This window comes from Fusarium falciforme, chromosome 2 (assembly GCF_026873545.1).
Source record: "Fusarium falciforme chromosome 2, complete sequence".
NCBI lineage: Eukaryota > Fungi > Ascomycota > Sordariomycetes > Hypocreales > Nectriaceae > Fusarium > Fusarium falciforme.
In genome coordinates this window covers 2,648,648-2,670,227 of record NC_070545.1, presented here as the reverse complement: position 1 = coordinate 2,670,227, position 21,580 = coordinate 2,648,648, and the positions used below count along the sequence as shown (strand labels likewise).

General features: G+C 53.7%; 4 protein-coding genes across 4 annotated transcripts; 1 reads left to right on the top strand and 3 right to left on the bottom strand.

The window, feature by feature from the left end:
• Positions 1–728: 728 nt before the first annotated feature.
• NCS54_00277400 (Hypothetical protein) lies at positions 729–1,184 on the bottom strand (the record flags this gene model as incomplete). Its single annotated transcript, XM_053148365.1, has 1 exon — positions 729–1,184. The coding sequence occupies one exon, from the start codon at positions 1,182–1,184 to the stop codon at positions 729–731; it is 456 nt and encodes a 151-aa protein (XP_053004340.1).
• Positions 1,185–2,107: 923 nt separating this feature from the next.
• NCS54_00277300 (Clr5 domain-containing protein) lies at positions 2,108–3,809 on the top strand (the record flags this gene model as incomplete). The annotated part of the gene is made up of 2 exons (XM_053148364.1): positions 2,108–2,283; positions 2,330–3,809. The coding sequence occupies 2 exons, from the start codon at positions 2,108–2,110 to the stop codon at positions 3,807–3,809; spliced, it is 1,656 nt and encodes a 551-aa protein (XP_053004339.1).
• Positions 3,810–4,274: 465 nt separating this feature from the next.
• Positions 4,275–17,431, bottom strand: NCS54_00277200 (Dynein heavy chain, cytoplasmic; the record flags this gene model as incomplete). Its single annotated transcript, XM_053148363.1, has 3 exons — positions 4,275–4,715; positions 4,771–17,078; positions 17,131–17,431. The coding sequence occupies 3 exons, from the start codon at positions 17,429–17,431 to the stop codon at positions 4,275–4,277; spliced, it is 13,050 nt and encodes a 4,349-aa protein (XP_053004338.1).
• A 1,590-nt stretch (positions 17,432–19,021) lies between these two features.
• On the bottom strand, positions 19,022–21,203 carry NCS54_00277100 (Hypothetical protein; the record flags this gene model as incomplete). The annotated part of the gene is made up of 2 exons (XM_053148362.1): positions 19,022–19,425; positions 19,475–21,203. 2 exons carry the CDS (start codon positions 21,201–21,203, stop codon positions 19,022–19,024), a joined length of 2,133 nt encoding a protein of 710 aa, XP_053004337.1.
• Between the last annotated feature and the right edge of the window lie 377 nt (positions 21,204–21,580).

The following is a 21,580-nucleotide window of genomic DNA, read 5'->3' as shown; positions in this document are numbered from 1 at the left end:
ATACTCACTCTTCTATCTTCCTGGCTAACAACAGTTCCCCCCGGCCATCTTCATTCCTGCAGGTTTCACGGCACAAAACAAGTCGTGTTTCACATCACCACCACTACCTACTCCGACAACACCCTTTCGTCATCTGTACTCCATGAGCCTGCACACCAAGATGAGCTGACATTAAGATTGGTGCAGCCTTGGTGTAATTCTTCCCGAGAGTGCGTTCCTTATTCAGTCGACACCCTCGCATCCTCTGCCCCCAGCCATTCTCGTTCCTCCCTGAGGCCTCGTGGACTCAGGCATCACTACGACCTCGAGCCATCCATCTACCGGGCGACCCCAAGTTCCCGAGGGGTCAGTGACAAGGCTCGATTGGGATATCCTGTGCTCTTGGCAGACTCGGCTCGACATGATGCAAGTCTTTCAGGCTACAAGGCATGCGATCTCATCTCATCTCATCTGAAGTCGACATGGTACAAAGCTGAACCTCGCATCATGGCCAAAATCATCAATTCTACCAAAAGTCAAAGACCAAACCAACGCCGTTCTTGCATTGACCCAAAGTGTTTGTACGGCCAGCTGCCGATGCGTCTTGGATCCGTCTTTACAGGATCATGCAATTATTCGATACCCTTCCTGAATCCGTTATGTGTGCTCGCAGTTAAAACGCCAAATCATGTCTCATGCTCTTCACCATTTTTGTCTTCGTCATCGTCGTCAAGCTCTTTTTGAGAGCATCATGACCGGGCCTTCTGTGAGTGACAGAAGAGTTTGTCGCCGGCATTCATCCACTTTTCGAAACTTGACTGCCGTTTTGCTCGCCTCTGCTCGTCTGTTTCACGCTGCGGCGGATGCGACGGGTTTGACGGTTTCGGACGCCAGTTGAAGGAATCATCGCTCCAGGTATAACTGCTCCCCAGTTGTGCTGCGACGGACCAATTCGCTTGATCGTCCTCAAGTGCCCTCTGGTCTGGCCAATTTTCAAAGTCAGGGGATTGTCGCAGTGAAGTTGACCGGCGATGGCTATCGATATTCAGTTTGACTGCGATGGCCTTTGTCTTGTCTCGGTTGAGAGGCCGAGTGTTGGTGTCGTGAGCGTTGCGAGATGGAACGCCGTCGATGGGCTCATAGACGTTGGGTATCCGCGGATATTTGCTAGGCTCCTCCCAGGAGTTGTAGTATTCCTCGCTCATCATGGTTTTGGGACGACGTGATGCTAATGGTGTTTGCAGGTGTAGGCGCAGGATGTGAGATGATGATGGATGAGGTGGGAGAGTGGTGTCGGCCATGGATGGACCGACGGGACTGAGCGAGCCTTTATTCAAGTCCATGATTGTGGTTGATGGCACGGGGGAGTCAGGGTGATGTGGTTTTTTCTGCTTGGTCTGAATAAGATCGTTCGCGCGGAAGCACACGCATTAGAGCTCACGCGCATCATGGGACATGATGGCCAGACCTGCATGCCAGGTCACGCCAATCGCGGCCAGCGAAGCTCACGCCGGGACCTGAATTTGGCGGGTATTGGGTGCCCGTTGGGTGCCGTTGGGCCACGACTCAAACGATGCACGAGGGCCCATGGTGCAGTTTTGCAATTTCCATGTCTTCGCAGAGCAAAACCCACTCTCGTCTGGGCTGTGCCGACCTGTCTTGGACCTGTCTTGGGCTTGGACGGCCTTGGGGACGGCCTTGGGCATGCGCGTCTTGGTTTTGGGCTGTTCCGCCGAGTTGCAAATCCCAAATGCAAGCAAGGATGTTATTTGCCAATCAAATGCCAAACCGCGGTGAGGGTGGCTTGGGAATTACAATTGGCCCTGTGCTGCCGATGGCGCTCTACTGGCGAACGACTCTTGCCTTGGTCAGATACACACAATGTGCCCGTCAATGGGCTTGTGCCATTGTCTTTAAGGCAACTGGATAGGGGGGCTTGCCTCGACGAGGCTCTGCTCTAGGCGATTTGGAGTTGAGTGTTGTCCAGCGTGCATAGCCGCAGTCGGTCATGGCGGTCTGTTTAAAACCAGGCTCTCATCATGCCTGAGCCCTCTTCGATTTCCCTCCAGGCTCTACCTCCTGCAAACTGAACCCCTTGAAGCAAACCCGAGAGCAGAGAACCGAGACAATGGCAGGCGTGGGACCCTCAAACTCGAGATGGATTGATCCGGCACACAAACGTTCACATCGTATCACTGACGAGAGTTGGGAGAGGTTCAAGCCTATACTATGCACTCTCTACAAATCCTACACTCTCAACATTGTCATGGAGTTCATGAAGAAGCGTTTTAACTTCCACGCGAGGTATGTCGACCTTGAAGCCGTCTCGACCTTTGACTGATTTCCGCAGCAAGCGCCAGTATGGATATCGTCTTGACAAATGGGGGGTCAAGAAGTACAACTCTGGCGAAAAGAAGAATTCTATGGGCGCACTCGAGCAGATGGAATTCGAAAATGTTCGACCATTTGTCACAAGTCCCCGACAGAACCTGCCCAGCACCATGGCCTCGACGAGTGCTATCGTCGACGATACGAACCACGATGACTACATGCCTACGCAACCAAGCCCTCACCATCGTATACGCTACCCTTGGGGGCCTGGGGATGGTGAGGCGACAAGAAAGCTTGCTGCTGACTTCTGCGCTGCCATGTCTGACGATGAGAACGCTTTCCAACTGTATTCAGGCCTCTACAGCTCCCTATCCACGCCCAACCAGCCTCACTCTGCAACCCAGATGTTCCTTGCCATCTCGTGTGCTCGGGTCGCTGATAAACCAGAGAATACCCACCAAGCATGGGAACTGCTCTCTGGCCTCTTGTCTCGGCAACAAGCCTACGACGATGAGCCTCACTTCGTCATGTCGATGCTCACAGCATACTTGGAAGACCGCCTCGAACAGGCTGATAATACGACAGCAAAGCGCCGCACCTGCGCCACCGTTGAGCAATTTGTCGACGAAAACGGATCACTGAGGAATCTTCCTCACAACTATTCCTCTATTGACCTGGTGGCCGACTACTTCCTTTGCTATGGCCTCGACCAGTATGAGCGCGCTCTGTGCGAGGAAGAGAGGGCTCCGAACTTCTCAGCAGAGCACCTCCTCAACGATTTCATCAGGAGACAACCCTTTGTCGACATGGTCCGACGAAACGCCTCGCAGCCCCTACGTCTCTGTGTGGCATGGTGTAGTAAACAGCTTCACATCAACCACCCGGTTCCCCTGCAGGATCCGTCGGTCCAGCCCAACCCTGCCATGTGCCACTGGTGGGATAACACCAGGATTTTCTGCACTCTCTGGGGCGTTCTGCTGGGCCTGGTTAGACCTGGCTGCGCCCCTGATTGGTATAATCAGTGCGAGTCTGCCTATGGCATCTCTGCCTCTGAGCTCCTTGTCACTGTGTCCTGGATGATTGGCGCCGAGACCACCCCTCGCGATTATGCCATGTCTGACGAAAACCTCCTCAAGAACGCTGCTGAGCGTGCCCAGAACCTTTTGAAACTAAAAGAGAGTGAGCTCTTGATCGAGTTCATTGACAAGTTTGAATGGATGAACGAGCTCGTTGACCTGGTTGACGAAGAAAAGTCGTTCGAGCCCTTTCTCCAATCACAGCTGCGCCAGTACCTATCTGAGACTCTCAGGATCCAGCTCCCCTATCCGGCTCACAGCCAGAGCCAGAGCCAGAGCCAGGAGAGCGCTGCCCCGGACATGGACCACTTTGATGTGTTTGCGTTTGGTGGTGACTTGGGGTTTGTCAATGTCAATGTGGACTATTCTGCCCCAATGCCGTCGCCGAGTGCGTACGGGTTCGTGGCAGTTCCTGAGAGGTAATTTTTCCTTTGCATTCTCTTCGTCTGCTCTTGTTTTATGCTTCTTCTATCTTCTGGGTTACCTTTTAGGCCTTTCGAGCTTCTGTCGCTACTTCTATGGTAAATCTCCCATCTCATTTGTATCGGCAAGGAGCGTTGGAAGGATTCAAGGGGTTGAATTATCAAAGGTTTCACGAGTCCACGCACGAGTTAGATCAGGGCATAGCGAATCATTCTTTTGTAATTGTAGATAAAGCACACTCAAACAAATCAAGCAAAGCAAAGTACCAGTCTATGTGACGCAGGGGGTATCACCAAGTATAGTGTAGTCCTCGACAGTATCCGCCATTCTCGCAACGCGCCGCCGCTTGATGCTACAAGTAAAGAAAACAGGAAGGGACCCAAGCCCTTTTCAAGAAGTGAAGTCAATGACACAGCCTCATAATTCCATCCATAGTACAATCGATCTTTCCTAGTCCATGACACCTTAAACCTCCGTCACAAGCTGTTCGCCTTCGTCGAGCAGTTCTGTAACCTTGCGCAGGTTGCCAATCAGGCTGCGACCGAGACCTCCGAGGAGTAGCTTCTCGGCGTTGGCAGGCAGGCCAAGATAGGTAGGAGGCTCGCGTTCGGGCAGACGGTGAATCCAAGCCTGGAAGTCCTGGAAACTGGTGCCCGATGGCACAACGAGACCACCCTCGGGTCCATCGACGAGCTTGTGGTCAACCTCGTAGGCGGCGGGAGTGAGGAACGACGTGACGAGCTGAGAAAGGAGCTTGAAATCTCCTTCATCGTCGATCTTGCCACCATACGTCTCGGTCACAAGATATCGAAGCATCTCCCATGGGATATTCTGGGGCGCAAGGTTGGTTCGGTTGCCTGCTACGCCGTCGATCCAAGTATCGACAATGTAGGCGGAGCACTCATACTGTTGTTCATGTTAGCCATCAACACAAGAGAGACGAGGTCCAGACTTTACTTACATCGCTGTCGTTAAACTCCCAGAATCCCTTCCAGCCAAGGTTTGGCGCATATCGCAGTCTCTCCTGCACAACGGCGTGCAAGAAGGACAGAAGCAGGTAAAGTCGTGTTCTCTCCACGGGGCTCTTGGTGGCCCGCGTGGAAAGGGATGACATCGAGTCCTTCATGTTGGCCCTCACACCAGCAGGCTGCTCGTACATGAGAACGCGGGAGGCTCGGAGCAGGTTGACAGGAATCTTGGGGCTCGATTCCATGGAAAGGAAGAGACGGAAGTCTGAGTGTGGGTTGAGTGACTCCATGCGCTTCTCCAAGCTCTGAAGCCAGGTTGGAGCCAAGTGCACGTTCTTGACCAGTACCCATGAGCCAGTCTGGGCGGCATTGCTGATAGCCTTGTCGGCGCTGGCGAGACCTTCGTTGGAACCCATGGCGATGTTGGTGCACTTGACGCGCATCCTCTCGACCAGGTTGTCCACCTTGTAACTGGCGTCGAAGCCGGGGCTCGACACCAGGGAGATTGGCAATGTGGCAGACACCTGAGTGACGGTCTGCTTCAGGTCCTCGACGATATCAAAGATATCAGAGCCAAAGACCTGAGCAACGAAGCGTTCGGCGGCGGGAACAAATCGGTCCATCCTGAATAGCTTGACGAGCAGGAGTGATAGAAGGGCTTGGTCCACGGCTTCGGTCTTCTCATCCCAGATCTGCGGCACAGCGTTCTCGGCCAACTCCTCAGTGAAGAATTTGTCCCAGTCCTCGGTTGAGATGGCATCAATCTTGTCCTTGATAGCACTGAGCTTCTTGGCCTGCGCGAATGCGTTCTCTCTGTCGTCAGGGTGTGACGAGAGGTCCTTGCCCTCAACACGGTTGTCTAGGATCATGTCGATGACAGACTTATCCATCTTGTAAGGAGAGGCCTGGGCGAGAAGCATTCCCAGAGTGATGCGGTCCTTTTGGAGCAGACCAAGGGCGGTCCGCTTGAATGTGTTGACAAAGAGGTCCTTGACAATGACATCGCGTCTGGCGTTGTGATCCGTCTCGTTGGCGAGGTTCTTGTTGCCGTGAAGTACTGACTGGAAGATGTCGAGGAAGTACTGGAGTGAGAACTGATAGAAGTGGTTAAGGTAGTGCAGTTGCTCCAGAACAGCAAAGACAGCACTGCAAGATCGGGCAATGATGCTGTACTGCTGTGTGATTTCCTCCACCTCAGCCATGACACCCTCGGTGTTGCTCATCTTGGCAGAGATCTCTGCAGCCTCGGTCTTGAGAGTCTCGAGCGTCTCGATGACGTTGTCATCATCCAGAATGTTACCACGAGACTCGTTGAGAGCCTGAAGCAGTCGCTTCTCCAGCTGTCGCAAGTGAATCTTGAACTCTCCCTGAAGCTTGATGAGGTTGGAGCGTCGCTCGTCAACATCCGGCCGCTCTGACTTGAGCACATCGTTCAGTGACTGGGTCTGCAGACTGCTCTGTGTGACAGTAAAGTTGACAAAGGTGGTTCGACTGCAGATGTCAGGGGCAAAGGTGGCCGATGGATCGCGAGTGGAAAGGTAGAGCTTGAAGGCTGGCGAAAAGTCGATCTCCTGCTTGCCGAGCTGGATGAGAACACGCCCACCAGTTCGTTGACATTCCTTGTTGAGGACGTGGTTGAGGATAGGATCCAGATGCTCGGCATCCTGGATGAGAATGGGGTTTCCGAATCGAAGAGAACTCTCGAGCTGCTTGGTAAAGGTATCGTCCAAGAAGCTCGTCACCGTCAGGCGGCGATCCTTGCATTCCTTCTGCAGGAACTCGGTAACTCGTCCCGAGGGGTCGATGATGAGCGGGTAACGGTTGAAGCGCTTGAGAATGATGGCATTCTCAGTGCACAGATCATCGACGGGGAGGGCATTCTCCTGCCAGCCCAGGCGTTCATCAGCTGTAGACAGATATTCAGTAACGGGGTTTGGCGACTTGTACTGAATACCAGACAGGTGAAGCTGATGGAACCAGTCGTCCATCATTGACTTTCGGAATGTCTGATCGTATAGACCACTGTACGCCAGGAAGGCCGCAGCCACGAGGACATCTCCGACGAGGGTGCTGATTTGGATTTCGAACGACTTGCTTCCAGCCTCCCAACGAACTCGTTCCGAGGACAGACTGTCGAGAAGTCTGACACTGCGGTCCACCTTGAACTGAACTCTCGACATCTCGGCCTTGATGGCCTGGGTCTCGCTGATGAGCGCAGCATACTCGGTCTTGTACGTGTTGATGCTGGCCTCGAGCTCCGCGATGTTGTTCTGCACAGACTTGGCCTGGGCCTTGGTCTCCAGGGCTTGATCCTCGAGCTGCTCGACCTCGATCTTGAGAGGACCAACCCGGTCGAGAATGTCAAAGTAGTTGACCTGGGCAGCAACCCACTGCACGAGAGGACCGCAAGCCTTGGAAGCGCGGTTGACCTTCTCAAAGGTGAATTCGGGGTTAGACAAGAAGTCGTTGCGCATCTTGTTCCTCAGGCCCTTGGTCATCTGCTTCGCGTTGTCAAACATGAGGATGCTGGCAATGAAGTCGTCCTTTCGCACGATTCCTTGCACCGCCTTCCAGTCGTTGATCCTGTGACCGAGCAAAGTGCACACGGCATCCATGGCAAGTCGAACACCCTGAGGTGGGTTGCCCATGGACCTGACTTCGGTCAGATGTTGACGCTTGATGTTGCTGACACTGGCCTTGGCCTCCTCGACGGCGGGTTCGGCCTTTGCGAGATCCTCCAACACAACCTTCTTCCGCGAGGCAACCTCGGCCTCCTGCTTCTCCAAGTTGGCCTGAATCTCCAGTGAAGTATTCTTCCTCTGTTCCGCCACACGCTGATCAGCAACCATGCGCTGCAACTTCTCGTTTGCCTCCGCATCCTTCTGTTCCAGTTGCTTCTTCTTCTCCGCTAGGCTCACTCGAAGATCGCGAACCTTGTCCACCGTGTCTCTAAGCTTCTCTAGACCAACGTTCAAGTGACGCTGCTGCTCCTCAAGATCCTCCCGCTTTTCGTTGTAGAGCTTGATGTATTGCGTGACAAAGTCAAGGAAGTGTCGAGGTGTCAAGAAAGTAACCTTGCCCTGCTGCTTGAGCAGCTTCTCGTTGTATCGCTGCAGCGAGTAGTGGATGTGCACCATCGAGTTGACAACTGTCTCGCGATGAGAAGGAGGCAGTTGCAGACCGCGGTATGCCACAGGGATGGTATCAGGACACTCAAAGTTACTTCGGTCCAAGTCAATAGATTGGGTGAGCTCATGACCGACTTGGAAGAGAGCCTGATCAGACCAGTCTCCGAACCAGTTGAGGACGCATCGGTTGAACAAGGCAGGACTGGTCGCAGCCTTTGAGGAGAGGCCATCCTCAGGGGGGTTCATGGTAAACACAACGTGTAGGTTCTTGACGATCTGCTGCGTGAACCACTTGTACAGTTCCTCTGGCGAGTCTAGGTGCAGGTTCTGGCGCTGAGCACCCTCCTTGCAGGCGGTCATGAGGGCTGCGTACTCGTCTCCCTCGAAAAGACCGGGAACTTCGGCGTTGGCGAGCAGGGTGTTCATTCTCTCCAGGAAACCCGAGTCCAAGACGTTCGACTCGTCCATGATGAAGCAAATCTTCTCGCCCTTGCAACCGCATCGTCGAAGGACATCTCGAAGATCATCATCAAAGTCCTCAGCAGAGTACTTTCCGTGGACCTTGATCTGGAAGACCTTGAGACCGTTCATCCAAGCCACAAAGCGGGACAGTGTAGTCTTGCCACTACCACTGACACCAATCAAGATGAGATGACCTTGGGGCTGTCGGAAGACACGATCGATACGCAGCACGTGCTCCAAGACATCGTTGAAGAGGATCAGGGGCACGTCAACCTCTTCCTCGCAGAAGGTCTTGAGCCTAGCCCTGACAAAGTCTCGCAGCTGCTCGCGATCGACTGGGACATAGTTCTTGGACAGCCAGTTCGAGAACAGGATAGGGCCTCCAAGTGCCTTCTCCTCATCAATGTTGGGGAAGAACTCCAATGCGATGCGTCGTACGCTCTCGTCAGTCCACTGTCGTTCCTCTTCAGCCACCAGTCGATCTTGGAAGAGGCGCAGAGCTTCGTGAGCCCAGATTCGGATAAGACCTTCAATGGTCAAGGCCTCTAGCGGTCGGATAGCCTCATACACACCACGGACCCATCGAGTGAGTTCACGAGGGGAGTAGACATAGTGGGGCTGAATCTTTGGTGTGAATCTTTGCTGAGACTCGAGATAGAAGCGAACCATGGCGTGGGTAAGAGGCTCTGCATATCCTCGAAGAGATGGGATGATCTTGAGAACAGCAGAGTTGAAAGTGCCATAGATCTGGTTGAGAGAAAGCTCACCAGGATAGTCGACCATGATGAGAGGAGCATGTCGAAGGAATCTGGCACCCATGGGAGTACGTCCAGCATCAGTAGGAGGGTTGCAAGCACCGACGAACTGGATACGGTCCAGAGTGACCCATGACTTGTCGGATGTTCTCCAGAAACCGTTATGCTCAACGAGCTGGCGAAGGAACGAAATAGCGCGTTGCGTTCCATACTTGTCTGGTGCCGGCAAGTTGATCTCATCGCAGAAGATGACAAGCCATCGTCCGATCTGAGTGGGTGAGAGCATAACACCGTTCAGCGTCTTCTTGTATTCGCAGTACTGCTCAAACGTCTTGATGAGCAGGTCAGGAGTTGTCGCGCTCGAGAAGTTAAGACCAACAACTTCCATGTTGGGCAGCTTGCGAAGCGCACTGAACAGAGTCATTGTTTTACCAGATCCAGGAGGACCACAGAGCAGCAGAGGCTTGTGCTCAGCGAGCCACGAGTAAAGAACATCCTCGTGACGGACAGTGTCCAATGTGGGAATAACGACATCGGTCTGAGTGATGGAGTGAGTGTTGACTTCCACAGATGGTACCTGGTTCTGCCAAGGAGCCCACTCAGACTTGGGAAGAGTGACGTCGAAATCAATGAGAGAGCTAGTGCCATCAAGAGGAGGAGAGCCAAAGTTGGCCAAGGCACAGATATCATCACCAAATGACTTTCTATCAGCCAGAGGACAGTCACCAGTGAGTGCCCAAACAAGCGCCAACAGAAGCTTCTTGGAGATGAAGGATTCAATCTGTTCAGACTCGAGAGGAAAGTCAGAGTGCTGACCATTGTACTCGATGGCGTCCCGGACGGCCTTGTTGAGCAGCGAAAAGAGGGTGGTGAGCACACGAGCGGTTGTGAACTCCATAATGTGATTATAACCCTCAGCTCGCTGGAGAGCTTGGAGAATAAAGTTCTCGTCGGTCAAGTAGATATGGAGCAGACTGGCAAACTCGCTTTGCACAGCCAGAGTCTTGGCAGGGCTATGTCCTGTAGCAACGCTATCCTCATCCAAGTCCTCAAAGGGAACGCTGCGGAGAGTCGAGAGATAGTTTTGGACCATCATGATCGGCGAGACAGTGTCCTCGCTGAACCAGACCATACCGCAACGACTGACGGTGGCAAGAGTAGCGTACTTGAGCGTCTCGACTTCGAACATGATTCGAACGTTGGGAGGCAGGTTAAGACGCTCACCGTTGGGGAGGGTAAGCAGCTTGTTGTCATCGAGGACACTGTTCAAGTTCTCGACCCATTCGGGATCGACGTCACCATCAAAGACGATCCAATGTCTCTTCGAGTCTTCGCCACGCAGGTTGTCGACAATCTTGCGGAGAATGCTGGTGAACAGACCGTCGGTCCACTCACGAGTTGTCGAGTCGAGGTTTCCGTACAGTGCCTCCTTCGACATGACCTTTGAATCGATCACATGAGACACGCCTTCGACACCTTCGACCTTCTGAAGAGCATCGAGCAGAAGCCTCCAGGCAGCAGACTTTCCGGATCCAGAGTTACCGACCATCATGACACCGTGGTGGATCTTCTGGATCTGGTAGAGCTGGAGGACCTTGGTCATCCAAAGTTCATTGACGACGAGATGACGCTCAGCTGCAAGCTCGCGGATAGCGTTCTCCAGGGCCTCGAGGTTGGCTGGCACGTATTGAACACCAGGGAAGCAGGTTGTTTCAATAGTGGCCATGATGTCAACATCGGACTTGATCAACTTGGGCGCAATAGTCTCCCGAATGCTCTGCACAATAATCTCAGGTTCGACAACCTCCTCGGCACCGAGACTGCCTTCACCCAAGCGAGCACGCTTGAGGCCACCAGAGCTGACCAAAACACTCTTCAAAGCACGCAGACCAAAGTCGTAGTGAGCCTGTTTAGACAGCTTGCCAGAGCACTGATCGAAGAAGGGAACAGTCTGCTTGGAGAGTTGCTTGGCCTGGTTGAAACCCTGCGAGTAAAGCATGACCTCGGCAATGAGCTCCTTGTCTGGCTTCGACATGGCAACACTTCGGAAGAGCTTCTTCAAGTTATCGGGGAGGTTGGAACGACCAGCATAGCCAGGGTTCATGGTGATGAAGATACCAGTGTTTTCGTTGACGTGGAGATGGCGGCCGACCAACTCAATCTGAGACTGGTCATCCTCGACACCCTGCTTGAGACCCAGCTGAATGTTCTGGATCTGCTGCGAGACAGCGGACAAGATACGCTCCTCCAGACGGTTGAACTCATCGAAACAACCCCAAGCACCGACCTGGCAGATACCAAGGAAGATACGACCCATGGCCTGGAAGTCGAAAGTGTCGTCACAGCAGAAGACAAGCGTGAATCGTCCCAGCTGCACACCAAGAGCTTTGACTGATTCAGTCTTGCCCGTACCGGCAGGACCATAAGGCGAACCACCCAGTCGTTGGCATAGTGCCTGAGTGAGGGTGAGGAAACATCTGTCGGTAAGAGGGGTGCGAACAAGGCGCTCCGGAACACCCAGGTATTCGAAGCCATAGTTGAGCTTGGCGTTGGCCATCTTGATGTACAAGCGATCAAGATATTCGCCCTGGGGTTCGTAGACGTAGCGCATCTGCAACTGCCAGAGGTAGTGGCTTGTGGAGTTGGCGTTTGCATTGATGAGCTTCTCGATAGTGTCACGCTGGTGGACACATTCGGTAATCAACTGTTCGCACTTCTTCCTCAGAATGACCTCAAGCTCTCCGAGAACGGTATCGGCAAGAACGCGGAGGACCTCGACTTCACGATCGAAGATAGCCTTCAGCGTCTCGCCGCCAGTGGTAAGAGACTTGTCAACCGCGGTCGTCCAAACAACCTGGGTTGCAAGTACGACAATCTGGCTGGGATAGGCGTCCATAAACTCGTTCAAAGCCTCTCGGTCAATCTTCTCCGATTCAAAGATGGGCGTGTATTGGTCAACGGCCTCAGCAAGCAGCTCAGCCAGGGTCGACTTCATGCCACCCTCGAGGAGAGCCAGCCAGTCGTTGATCTTCGGTGTCTTGGCCAAAGAGATTTCCTTCTTGAGTCGGACAACCTCACCTTCTTTGGAAGTGAAGCCAGAAATGACAGTTTCATCGTCCATGACGAGACCTGACAAGCCAGCAAACATCTTCTTGAAGTGCTTGGCAATGCGCAGTGTGTCGTTGCTGTTACCAATCATCTCCAGGAGATCCTCGTCACCAACAAAGTAGAATCTGGGGAACGAGACTCGCTCCTTCTCCAGGTACTCACCGAGAGCCTTCTGGATCTTGTTGAGCATTTCTGCGAGTCGCTCAAGAGACTTCTGGACGTTGGGGATGTTGAGAACTTCGAGGACGTACGGCGACTTGTTGGCCTTCTTCATAACAGCCAAGAACTCGCTGTTGATGTTCTGGAAACGTCCCGACTCGATAGGGAGAAGGTGCTTGATATCCGCGTTGCCAGTGAAGACACCCTCAAGGTAGACCCATTGGCGTTGAACATCAATCCACACATCAAAGAGAACATGGACGCGGTTGAGTTTGTCCTCCCATGCAACAGCCTCTTCCTCAAACTCCTTGTAATAGGGAGAGTGCTTCATAGCCTGCAGAGAGTTCAGGTTCTCACTACACTTGGCAAAGAGATCGTCCCAACCACGAATGAGTCGGATCTTGTTCTGGTAGTTGACCATCTCCAAGGCATAGTTCTGCCATGTCTCACGGACTTGCTTCAAGAACTCTTCAAGAGCCATTTCACCCTGAGCCTGAGCAATGATGTCCTTGACGATGACTTCGGTAGCAACTAGGTTGAGGTCCCAAACATCACCAAGGGTCATCGAGCTGGGTGAGAAGCGCTTCTGCGGCTTGATTTGCTTGTAGATCTTGTGCCAATGACGTTCGCGAATGGCATCAGACTTCAAGTCCGAGAGAATAGAGTTGACCTTGAGGAAGCCGCGAAGAATGCCCTGGACATGCTCGAAAGCAGCATACTGTCGCATCCTGCTAGGCATTTCCTTGGTGCTCTTGATAAGGTCGTCAACCTTGGATCGAATCTTTCGTGGCTGAACAGCAGTCCAGAGAATATCGCGTGTCTCGTTGAGACTCGCCCAGATGGTGGAAAGGTTAGACCAGACAGACTGGAAGTCGCGGACCTCCTCAAGGGTGGCCTCGAGAGAGGTATCGGGGCTAGCAGGAATATCCAAGGCTTCTTTAGCCTTCGCCACCATCTGAGCATCATCCTGAAGCTTGGAGATACGAGATTCAAAGGAGCTCAGGGTGGCAGATGCAACATCAGGCTGAATAGTTCCAGAGACAGGCTTCTCCTCGTTCCACTGAGCGGCGATCTCAGCAATTCGTTCGTTAATCAACTTGTCCTCGGCGACGATCTTGGCCTGGAGCGCATCAGTCTGATCCTGGACGATTCTAGACTTCTTCTCAAGAATCTCCTTGAGCGCCTCCCACTGGCTGTCGATCTGCTCAATGTGCAGCCAGTCATTGGGGAACTGGTATCGTTGCCTGACAAGCGTCGACTGTCCTTGGCGGAACATGTCAATCTCGGGCGCCCAGGTCTTGACATTGCGCTTGCAGCTCTGCACAACGGTGATGAACTGGACGGCTTGAGCAGTCGACGAGGCATCTGAGCTCTGGCTCTCGAGGTGCTTGCGTGCCTTTTCAATCTCTGCATTGATCTCGCGCATACGGTTTCCAAGGCGGCTGGCAAACTTCATGAGAATCTCATGCTGCCATTGATCATACTTCGCATTGACCTTTGTCTGAACTTGGTCGTAATCAATGGTGAGATGGCCAAACGCGCGGCTGACTTCTTGAGTGTCAAAGGTAGACCGCGTCTTGCGGATTTCCTGAAGAAGCTGCAACCATCGAGGGAGCTGCTCGCCAAGAGCGTCGTAAACCTGCTCAGACTGAAGATCCCAGAGTGACTGGAACTGAAGCCACTTGTCAACATAGGCACTAACCTCATGCAGCTTCTTCTCAACAGAGACATAGACACGCTGCAGCAGGCCAGCGCACTCCGACGGCAAGTCAGTGAAGCGAGGCTCATCATTGGCGGTAGTGGTCAGGCTCATCTGGTATCGAGTCGCCTTGATCTTGCGAAGGTTGCAAACAATTCCGAGCCACTCGTGAAGATGGAGGAACCAACTGGCGCGAGCAAACTCCAGAGGAGGATCGAGGTAGATGACTTGGTTGCGCATGGCCAGCTCAAGCACAAGACGCTTCATGGTCGGGCCATCGGGCTTGGCCTCTTCATTGTTGTTGTTGACCTTTCGTCGCATTTCATCATCAGGCGTGTCGTCCTCAAACGCTTCGATCCATGCGTGAACAGCGCTCTGGAGGCGGGTGAGGAGAATCGACTGAACCTTGCTGTTCAGGCCACGCACCCAGAAGTCCAAGTTCACATATTGCTCCAGGTTCAGCTGATCCACGGCAGCCTGGATCGTATCCAAGCGAGTGTGGAAAGCAGCTTCCTCATAGGGGCAGGTGTTGAGCTCCTTCAAAGCTTGCTCAACAGTGGCATGAATGAAGTTCAGAGACACAGCCTTCTGCTGGAGAACGGACACAGCGGCTGCAAAACCGCGAATGAACATGCCGTGCTTGCTCTCCGTGTTCTTGGCAAGGCCAAAGTCGGTTCCACCAGGAAGAAGTGGTCGCGTTTGTCTATTATCAGAGTAGAAGAGCTCATGCGAGTTGATGAACGACTCCCATCGCAGCGGCACACCTTCACTAATCAATTTGTAGACATCGTTTCGGTAACCATAGAGCAGGACCGACTCCTCACCCATGACCGAGATTTGTCGCAGAGTCTGGGAGAGTGTTCTCACGCTCTCCATCAGGCTAACAGCGTAGGGGTACACTCGCTTGGCATCCTTGGACACGGTGGTAACAGCATGCGGCACAGAGTACGATTGCCAGGTAAGGTTGCGTGTCTCCTTGAAGAGAGTAATGACCTGAGGGTCAAAGTTGACAGTGAGCTCAAGGATGCCACCAGCAGATCTGACACGAGCAATCTCAAAGAGTTGGCCAGAAATAGAGATCTTGCGTCTACCCACGTCGGCGATCCAAGCCTCGTAGATTCGAGCAGTATCCAGCTTCTGCTTGAAGAGCTCGCTCTCCTCTTGGAGCTTGTGACCTTCGGTGTGCATAGTCCAATCAGGGCCAAGAACAGCCTCGACCTTTCGCATGTAGCCGTCAAGCTGAAACTCGATTTGGCGCGCCCAGATGATGGCACCTGAGACAGGGGGAAGATCGCGAAGCTGAGCCATAGCGTGAGTCTCCGAGTGACCATACTGCTGCTTGAATCGCTCGTGCAGTCCGTTGATTGCTTGCTTGACGTGGTCCATCAGCTGGTTCTGGTACTCCTGAATGGCACCGCGAATCTTAGGCCTGACAAAGAGGGCGTTGAACTTGGAGAAGACTCGGAACATCTCGTTGGCGGTCTTGGCAGTAGCCAGTCGATCTCGAAGTCTGGCAATGATAGAGTTCTCCACTCGAGTTGTGCGCTCGTTGTAAAGATTCTCAGCTCGTACCCAGCGTTCCTTGCCCTGGTCGGTAACATCCAGCAGGTCGACATTGTGGAGAGCCTCCCAGGCCTGCTTGACCTCCTCAACGGCGTCCACATCGCCCATCTCCTCCATGACAATGCCGTTTGAGCCCGTTGTCTCGGTGACGCCGGGGATAGTCGCCTGAGGGCCAAGGACGTTGATGATCGTCCGCTGGAGCTGCTCGTGGTTGTCACGGAAAGTGCTGACATACTTGATCCTCGACTCAAGCTCCGAGTGTTTCTTGTTGATCTTGATAGGGATAAACTTCTCGTTTCGACGTCGGGTCACTTCACGGGCCACATTGGTGAACTCCTTGACATTCTCTTCCCAGGTGCGGAAAATGTCGTCGCAAGTCTGCATGATGGTCTGGAACTGCTGGTAGTCCAGGTTGACCAGCTCAGTTCCCGGTAGCAGTCGGTGAAGCACTTCGTCGAGATCGGCCGAGATGGCTTCAACCAGTGGCAGAGCCCTGCGGATCGGATAAGGGCAAATCCTCAGTTTCTTGTTTAAATGTCCAAAAATCTGTGCGATAGCCTCCTGTGCTTTGGAAAGCGAGGTAGCAGAAAGCAGCTCATCGAGAGGGAAATCACGCATGAGCTGGTTGTATTTCTGAACCTTGTCCATAGCTTCCTTAAGACCAGTGTCAGCCGTGAAACTGACGGTGGCCTGGAAACGCTTAGCATGCTTGAGGATCTCGAGCGTCAGGAGCACACCCTCGCTCCTGAGCTGACCCTCGATACCCTCCAAAGCCGATTCCATGGACAGCCAAAAGTTAACCTCCTGACTCGCAGTGTTGAACTCCTGGTTCGCGTTCGAAGATGGGTCCTTGGTCAACTTGGTGATGCCCTGGATGGACTTAATCCAGGTGTTGACATTGGCCTGCAGCCGGTTGAGGAATGTGCTGTCCTGGAGGAGATTCTGGGGAATCGCATCGAGAGAGGGCCGAGTATGGCGAGATTCGGCATCGTCGAGGACATTCTGAACGATGGAGTGAAAGGTGAGTGAGATCTCGGGAATATCGACGTTCTGCTGAAGATGGAGCAGGCTCAGCTCCAGGTCGTTGAGTCGCTTCTTCGTCACTGGAATTCCCGTCTTCGCATCAACATCCGCCCGTCCTCTCGACCCGTTGGCCAACTGCTGGCTCTTGGTGTTGGCGTCAAAGTACGGCACCAAGGCGTGGTGGACCTGAGAATGAAGAACCTCCCAAGGAGAGAGGGCCGTACCCTGCTCTCCAACTCCGGCGTTGAGAGAGGCAGGGCCAGGCAAATTAGTAATAAATATTTGAGATGTAAGGGGTCGTGTCGGGTCTATAGGTTGAGGAGATTTGATAAGGACAAGAGAGGAGACGGTCGTCGGGGACGAAGAGATCTCGGTAGAGAGGGTGTAGTTGTAGGTAACCGGCGCTATCAAACATCAGCAAGACTACACAACATGGCAAGCTTCACGTAGACGAACCAGCAGGGTCGGCTCCGGCTTCTACAGCAGATGGGTTTGCGATATCCTTCTGGATATAGAGCACATTCTGGCTATCGCTCGCAAACCGCGTGCAGCGCGAGACAGTCTCGCCATAGCGGGCTTTGTGCAACAGACTTCCCAGCTGCTCGAGTTCGTCGCGGGTGGCGCCGAGGGCGATCTCGCAGACGGCAGCGAGATGCTCAACCACGCGTTCGGGCTCGATGGTCGGGAACGGCGCGGCAGCTGTGACGCCGTTGGCGGAGCTCCCAGTGCTCGGCGCAGCAGCCGAAGTGACCTCCATAATGACAGGAGGGTGCGGTATGGGAAAGAGAGTAGATGGAGAAGGCCTAGTAGCGCCCAGTCATCTCCAAAAGGTCGGCTCGCGGAGGGTTGAGGGACGCAAACGAGGGGAGTCGGTGATGGAGGGACGAGGAGCTCAAGGCGGACAAGCTTGCGTAAATTATCGAAAACAAACTCAGCGACGGCGTACGATGATCTCGAAGGCTAAAGGAGCGTGGTGTCGATGATGGCAAAGGCGGGAGTCGCAGAGAGGTATTACGCAGCGGTAGGTAGGGGTTGATGAGATGAAGTTCCAGTGTCCACCAAAGGAGTTCGGTTGTTGACTTTGGACTGGTTTGGATGGCGCTGCTGTGTCTCTGCCGGATTTACGCGACTAGGTCCAGGGGAACCCCTGCCGCGACTGGACTGGACGGCATGTGTCGTCAGGAGGCGTGCACCCACACAGAAATCGAAATGGAAGCCCGCCCACCGGACCCAATAATGAACACAGGAGGTACCTGCACTGAAGCACACGCTGTAGCCGGCTGAAGCCCACTACTGTACAGTACGCCCTCTGGTGGAGCACAGCGCCCATCCGCCAAATCTGCGACAAGCTGCCACACGCGACCTCTGATTGGCCTCACATTTCGCGACAAGGGGGCCCCCCAGGATGGGTCGGGTCATGCCAGGTTGGCGTTTTGTCGCAGGGGTCGCATTGGTCGTCCCAAGGAAATGAAAGAACTCCAGCAAGGGTTTTGATTGAATGCTACGCTTTTTAAATGTGCGTCTGTCTTCAACGACAATCAGTCACTCACTACAAGGCAAGGTCACTCACCATCCGGCTCAGTCAAAGAACTCACTGTAGGAAAGCTCTACGTCCATCTCAACTCAAGGCCATGCTGGTGCATACACACACCCGCTAACGAGACTCCATCGACACGCAGCCATGGTGGACGGGCTGCGGCTGGTCCCTAACTCAAACCTTGAGTTGAGCCACAACTCACAGTATTGAAACCCCACTATCCTTCTTCACAACCTTGAACCAGGTTACCTCTATCCAATACAAAGCACGCACAGCAGACAACAAAGGGTGCGTCAGCCGAAACGTCTCCTCCCGCTCCAGTGGCGTCCAAGCTGGTCTACTACATACACGCTTCCATTAGTTCAGCCTGCACATAGCTTCACACAATGACTACGTCTGGATAGAACTTGAATCATTTAACGAGGACCAATCCTCAACTACATGCTAACATTTCTAATAAAGGTACCTAACCACAAAACCAATCATGTACACAGTCGTCCTCTCACCATTCCCGACCGACAGAACTCTTTTCCCTCCTAGAACCAGAAGCACAAGAAAACGTCATAATCTTAAGCCATCTGAAAACATGACAATGCCTCCCAACCCAGCTTCAACCCGTAAATCCCCCAAAATCCCAGTCTCTCCCGTCAAGTTCGCGAAAGCATGTCCCAAACAAACAAGACCAGTCCCAACGCCCTTGTAAACCATTGTCCAGTCATCCATAACCCGCCTTCGTGCCATGCAGACCACTAGACCGACCAATGCGCCAGATCGAGACTCTACACACTACTCAAGGTAGTTAGGTACCACCTAGGCTTGGTTGCCCCCGCCTCCGTTGCCGCCTGCAAGCCTCTGCCGTTGAAACATGACCCGCTCGTTACAAATGTCGATAAACTCTTCAAACTTGGCGATCGTGACTTGTTGTTCTTCCAGTTTAGTCTTCAGCTCGCCGATTTCTTTGTCCTTTTCCTCCTCCATCTTCTTCATGTCTTCTCGTGCCTTTGCAAGCTCACGCCTTAAGTCTGCGCGTATGCGGTCTTCAGGTGATTGATGAGGTTTGCTGTATATCGCAGGTCTGTTCTCTGCCAGGCCAGTCGCCACTTTCTGAGGGTTGCGGTTGATAGCTGCTCGAGCATTATATATGTCTCTTGGGAGTAAGTGGCAATCAGGGTTAGCGGTTTGCAGAATCTGCAATGTCTCTGAAACCCCAGCACCTGTTTGTCAGTTAGTATGAAATTGACTATGCTGATATAAAAGACTGACCGTTTTCTTTGAGTTCCTTCACTGCAGCAACCATCTTGCTGTCAAGCTTTCGAGCAGCAGGGTGGTGTGAAGGGCTCTCACTAGGACCGTGGTTGTGTGAGAGATGGGTAGGGTCCGGGCGATATCGAATTGTCCACTGGGTTCGCTGCTCGATGGCAAAGAACCCAAAGGGGCAATCGCATTTCCGGGACGACGTTTTGCGCTTTCGGCACTCGGGGCTAACACGGCTCGGCGGCTTGCCTGCGCGATCACAGACAAACAAAACTTTCTTCAATCCCGGTACGGTCTTTTTCGAGCGGCCGATAACAATGGCATAGCCGACAGACGTACAGTACCGAAGCACGGCTTTCTGCACAGCTTCAAGGGTAGGGTAGCTTCCACCTTCCGGTGGGGGCGACATCATCTCGCCCAGCGGCTGTTGGGGGATGTAGTTGGGGTCAGCAAGCAACTTCATATCCAGGCCCCCCGTCTCTTCGCCGTTGTTGTGACTATCAATATCCATTGCTTCATCTCCGTTAGTCTCCTGCTTCTGTGGCGGTGCCTGCTGTTGCTGCGTCTGAGGCGCAGCAGCCGGTGCAGGAGGCTGTTGAACTGGCTCTGCAGGAAGCGACTGTTGCTTCTGTTGCTGCTGAACCTGCTGTTGCTGAACCTGTTGCTGATCTCGCTGGTCCCGCTGCTGATCCCTCTGAGACTTCTGGGGCTTCGGCTGACGTTGTGCCTGCTGAGATTGTGTCCGTTGTGGCTCCTGCTGCTGCTGATGAGGAAGCTGCTGTTGCTCCGGAGGCTGAGGAGTATGGATTTGTTGCTGCTGGGAGTGGAGCTGAGCTTGTTGCTGATGTTGCTGCTGCTGCTGATGGTGTTGCTGCTGTTGCTGTTGGTGTTGTTGCTGCTGTTGCTGCTGAAGCTGCTGATGTTGCTGCTGCTGTTGTAGATGTTGCTGTTGTTGCTGCTGCTGTTGATGTTGTTGTTGCTGCTGCTGCTGTTGTTGCTGCTGCTGCTGCTGCTGCAATTGTTGTTGCTGTTGTAATTGCTGTTGATGCTGATGCTGCTGCTGCTGTTGCTGCAACTGCTGGTGCTGTTGATGTTGCTGCTGCTGAAGCTGGTGCTGCAGTTGTTGATGCTGCTGCGTCTGGGCTTGCTGCTGGCTTGACTGCTGCGGCAGAGGGGGCGAAGGAGCTTGGGGCTTAACCTGAACCTGCCCGAGTTTTGGCGTAGGCTGAGTCTGTTGGGATGGAGGCCGCTGCTGTGGAGAGCCCTGGACATGGTGAGGGTGGTGGGTTTGCCGAGGCTGGTTGAGCGGGTGCGAAGGGTGACTCAAGTGTTGGTGGTGCAGCTGCTGCTGCTGCTGTTGATGGTGGTGGAGTTGGTTGGGAACAACTTGCCCGAGAGTAGGGAACATCATCTGCCCACGCGGCGGCGGAACAGTTCGCGTGTTTGACACGTCGAGTGGACTCGGCACAGCATTGGACATGTGCGAGGAGGAGGAGCGTGAGGAGCCATTGGGAAGATTACCAGTCACAGGATTCGGGTTGGTGAAGAGATGTTGGGGATAGCCAGATGGCTGCTGCGGTGCATAAGCCTGAGACTGGTACGGAGACGCGGAGTGAGGCGCTGGTGATTGCTTATTCTGCTGGCTCGGATGAGGAGTGGGATATGGATTGCGGCGAATGCCAGCCTGGGGAAAGTTTAGGCCAGCATGGGGATTTGATCCCGGACGCAGACTCGACATGTCGTCTCGTCAGGCCCCGGCAGAGGAGCCGGATTACAAACGCGAGAATTGGGACGCGCGGGGAGCAGAATCTGGGGTCGGCAAGGTAGGAGGGGACGGCGGAGGTGTTGCTATCGTCGTTCGGCCGCGGCGAAGCGAGCGGGAGGAGGGTGCGTGAAGAAGAAGTGACGTGACGTGACGTGACCCCGAGAGTCGATGAAGGGAGCGGGTTCGGAGTTGCGTGACTGCCGCGAGTCGTCCCCCGGTGATGATGATGAAGTCGGTCGGTCGTCGGTCGGTCGAGGCCAGGCGGTGTCGTGGCCCGTTGCCGAAGCCGAAACGCGGCAGGCGTAGCCGGAGACGGTGACCGGTGACGGTGAGCAACCCAAGGGACGAGA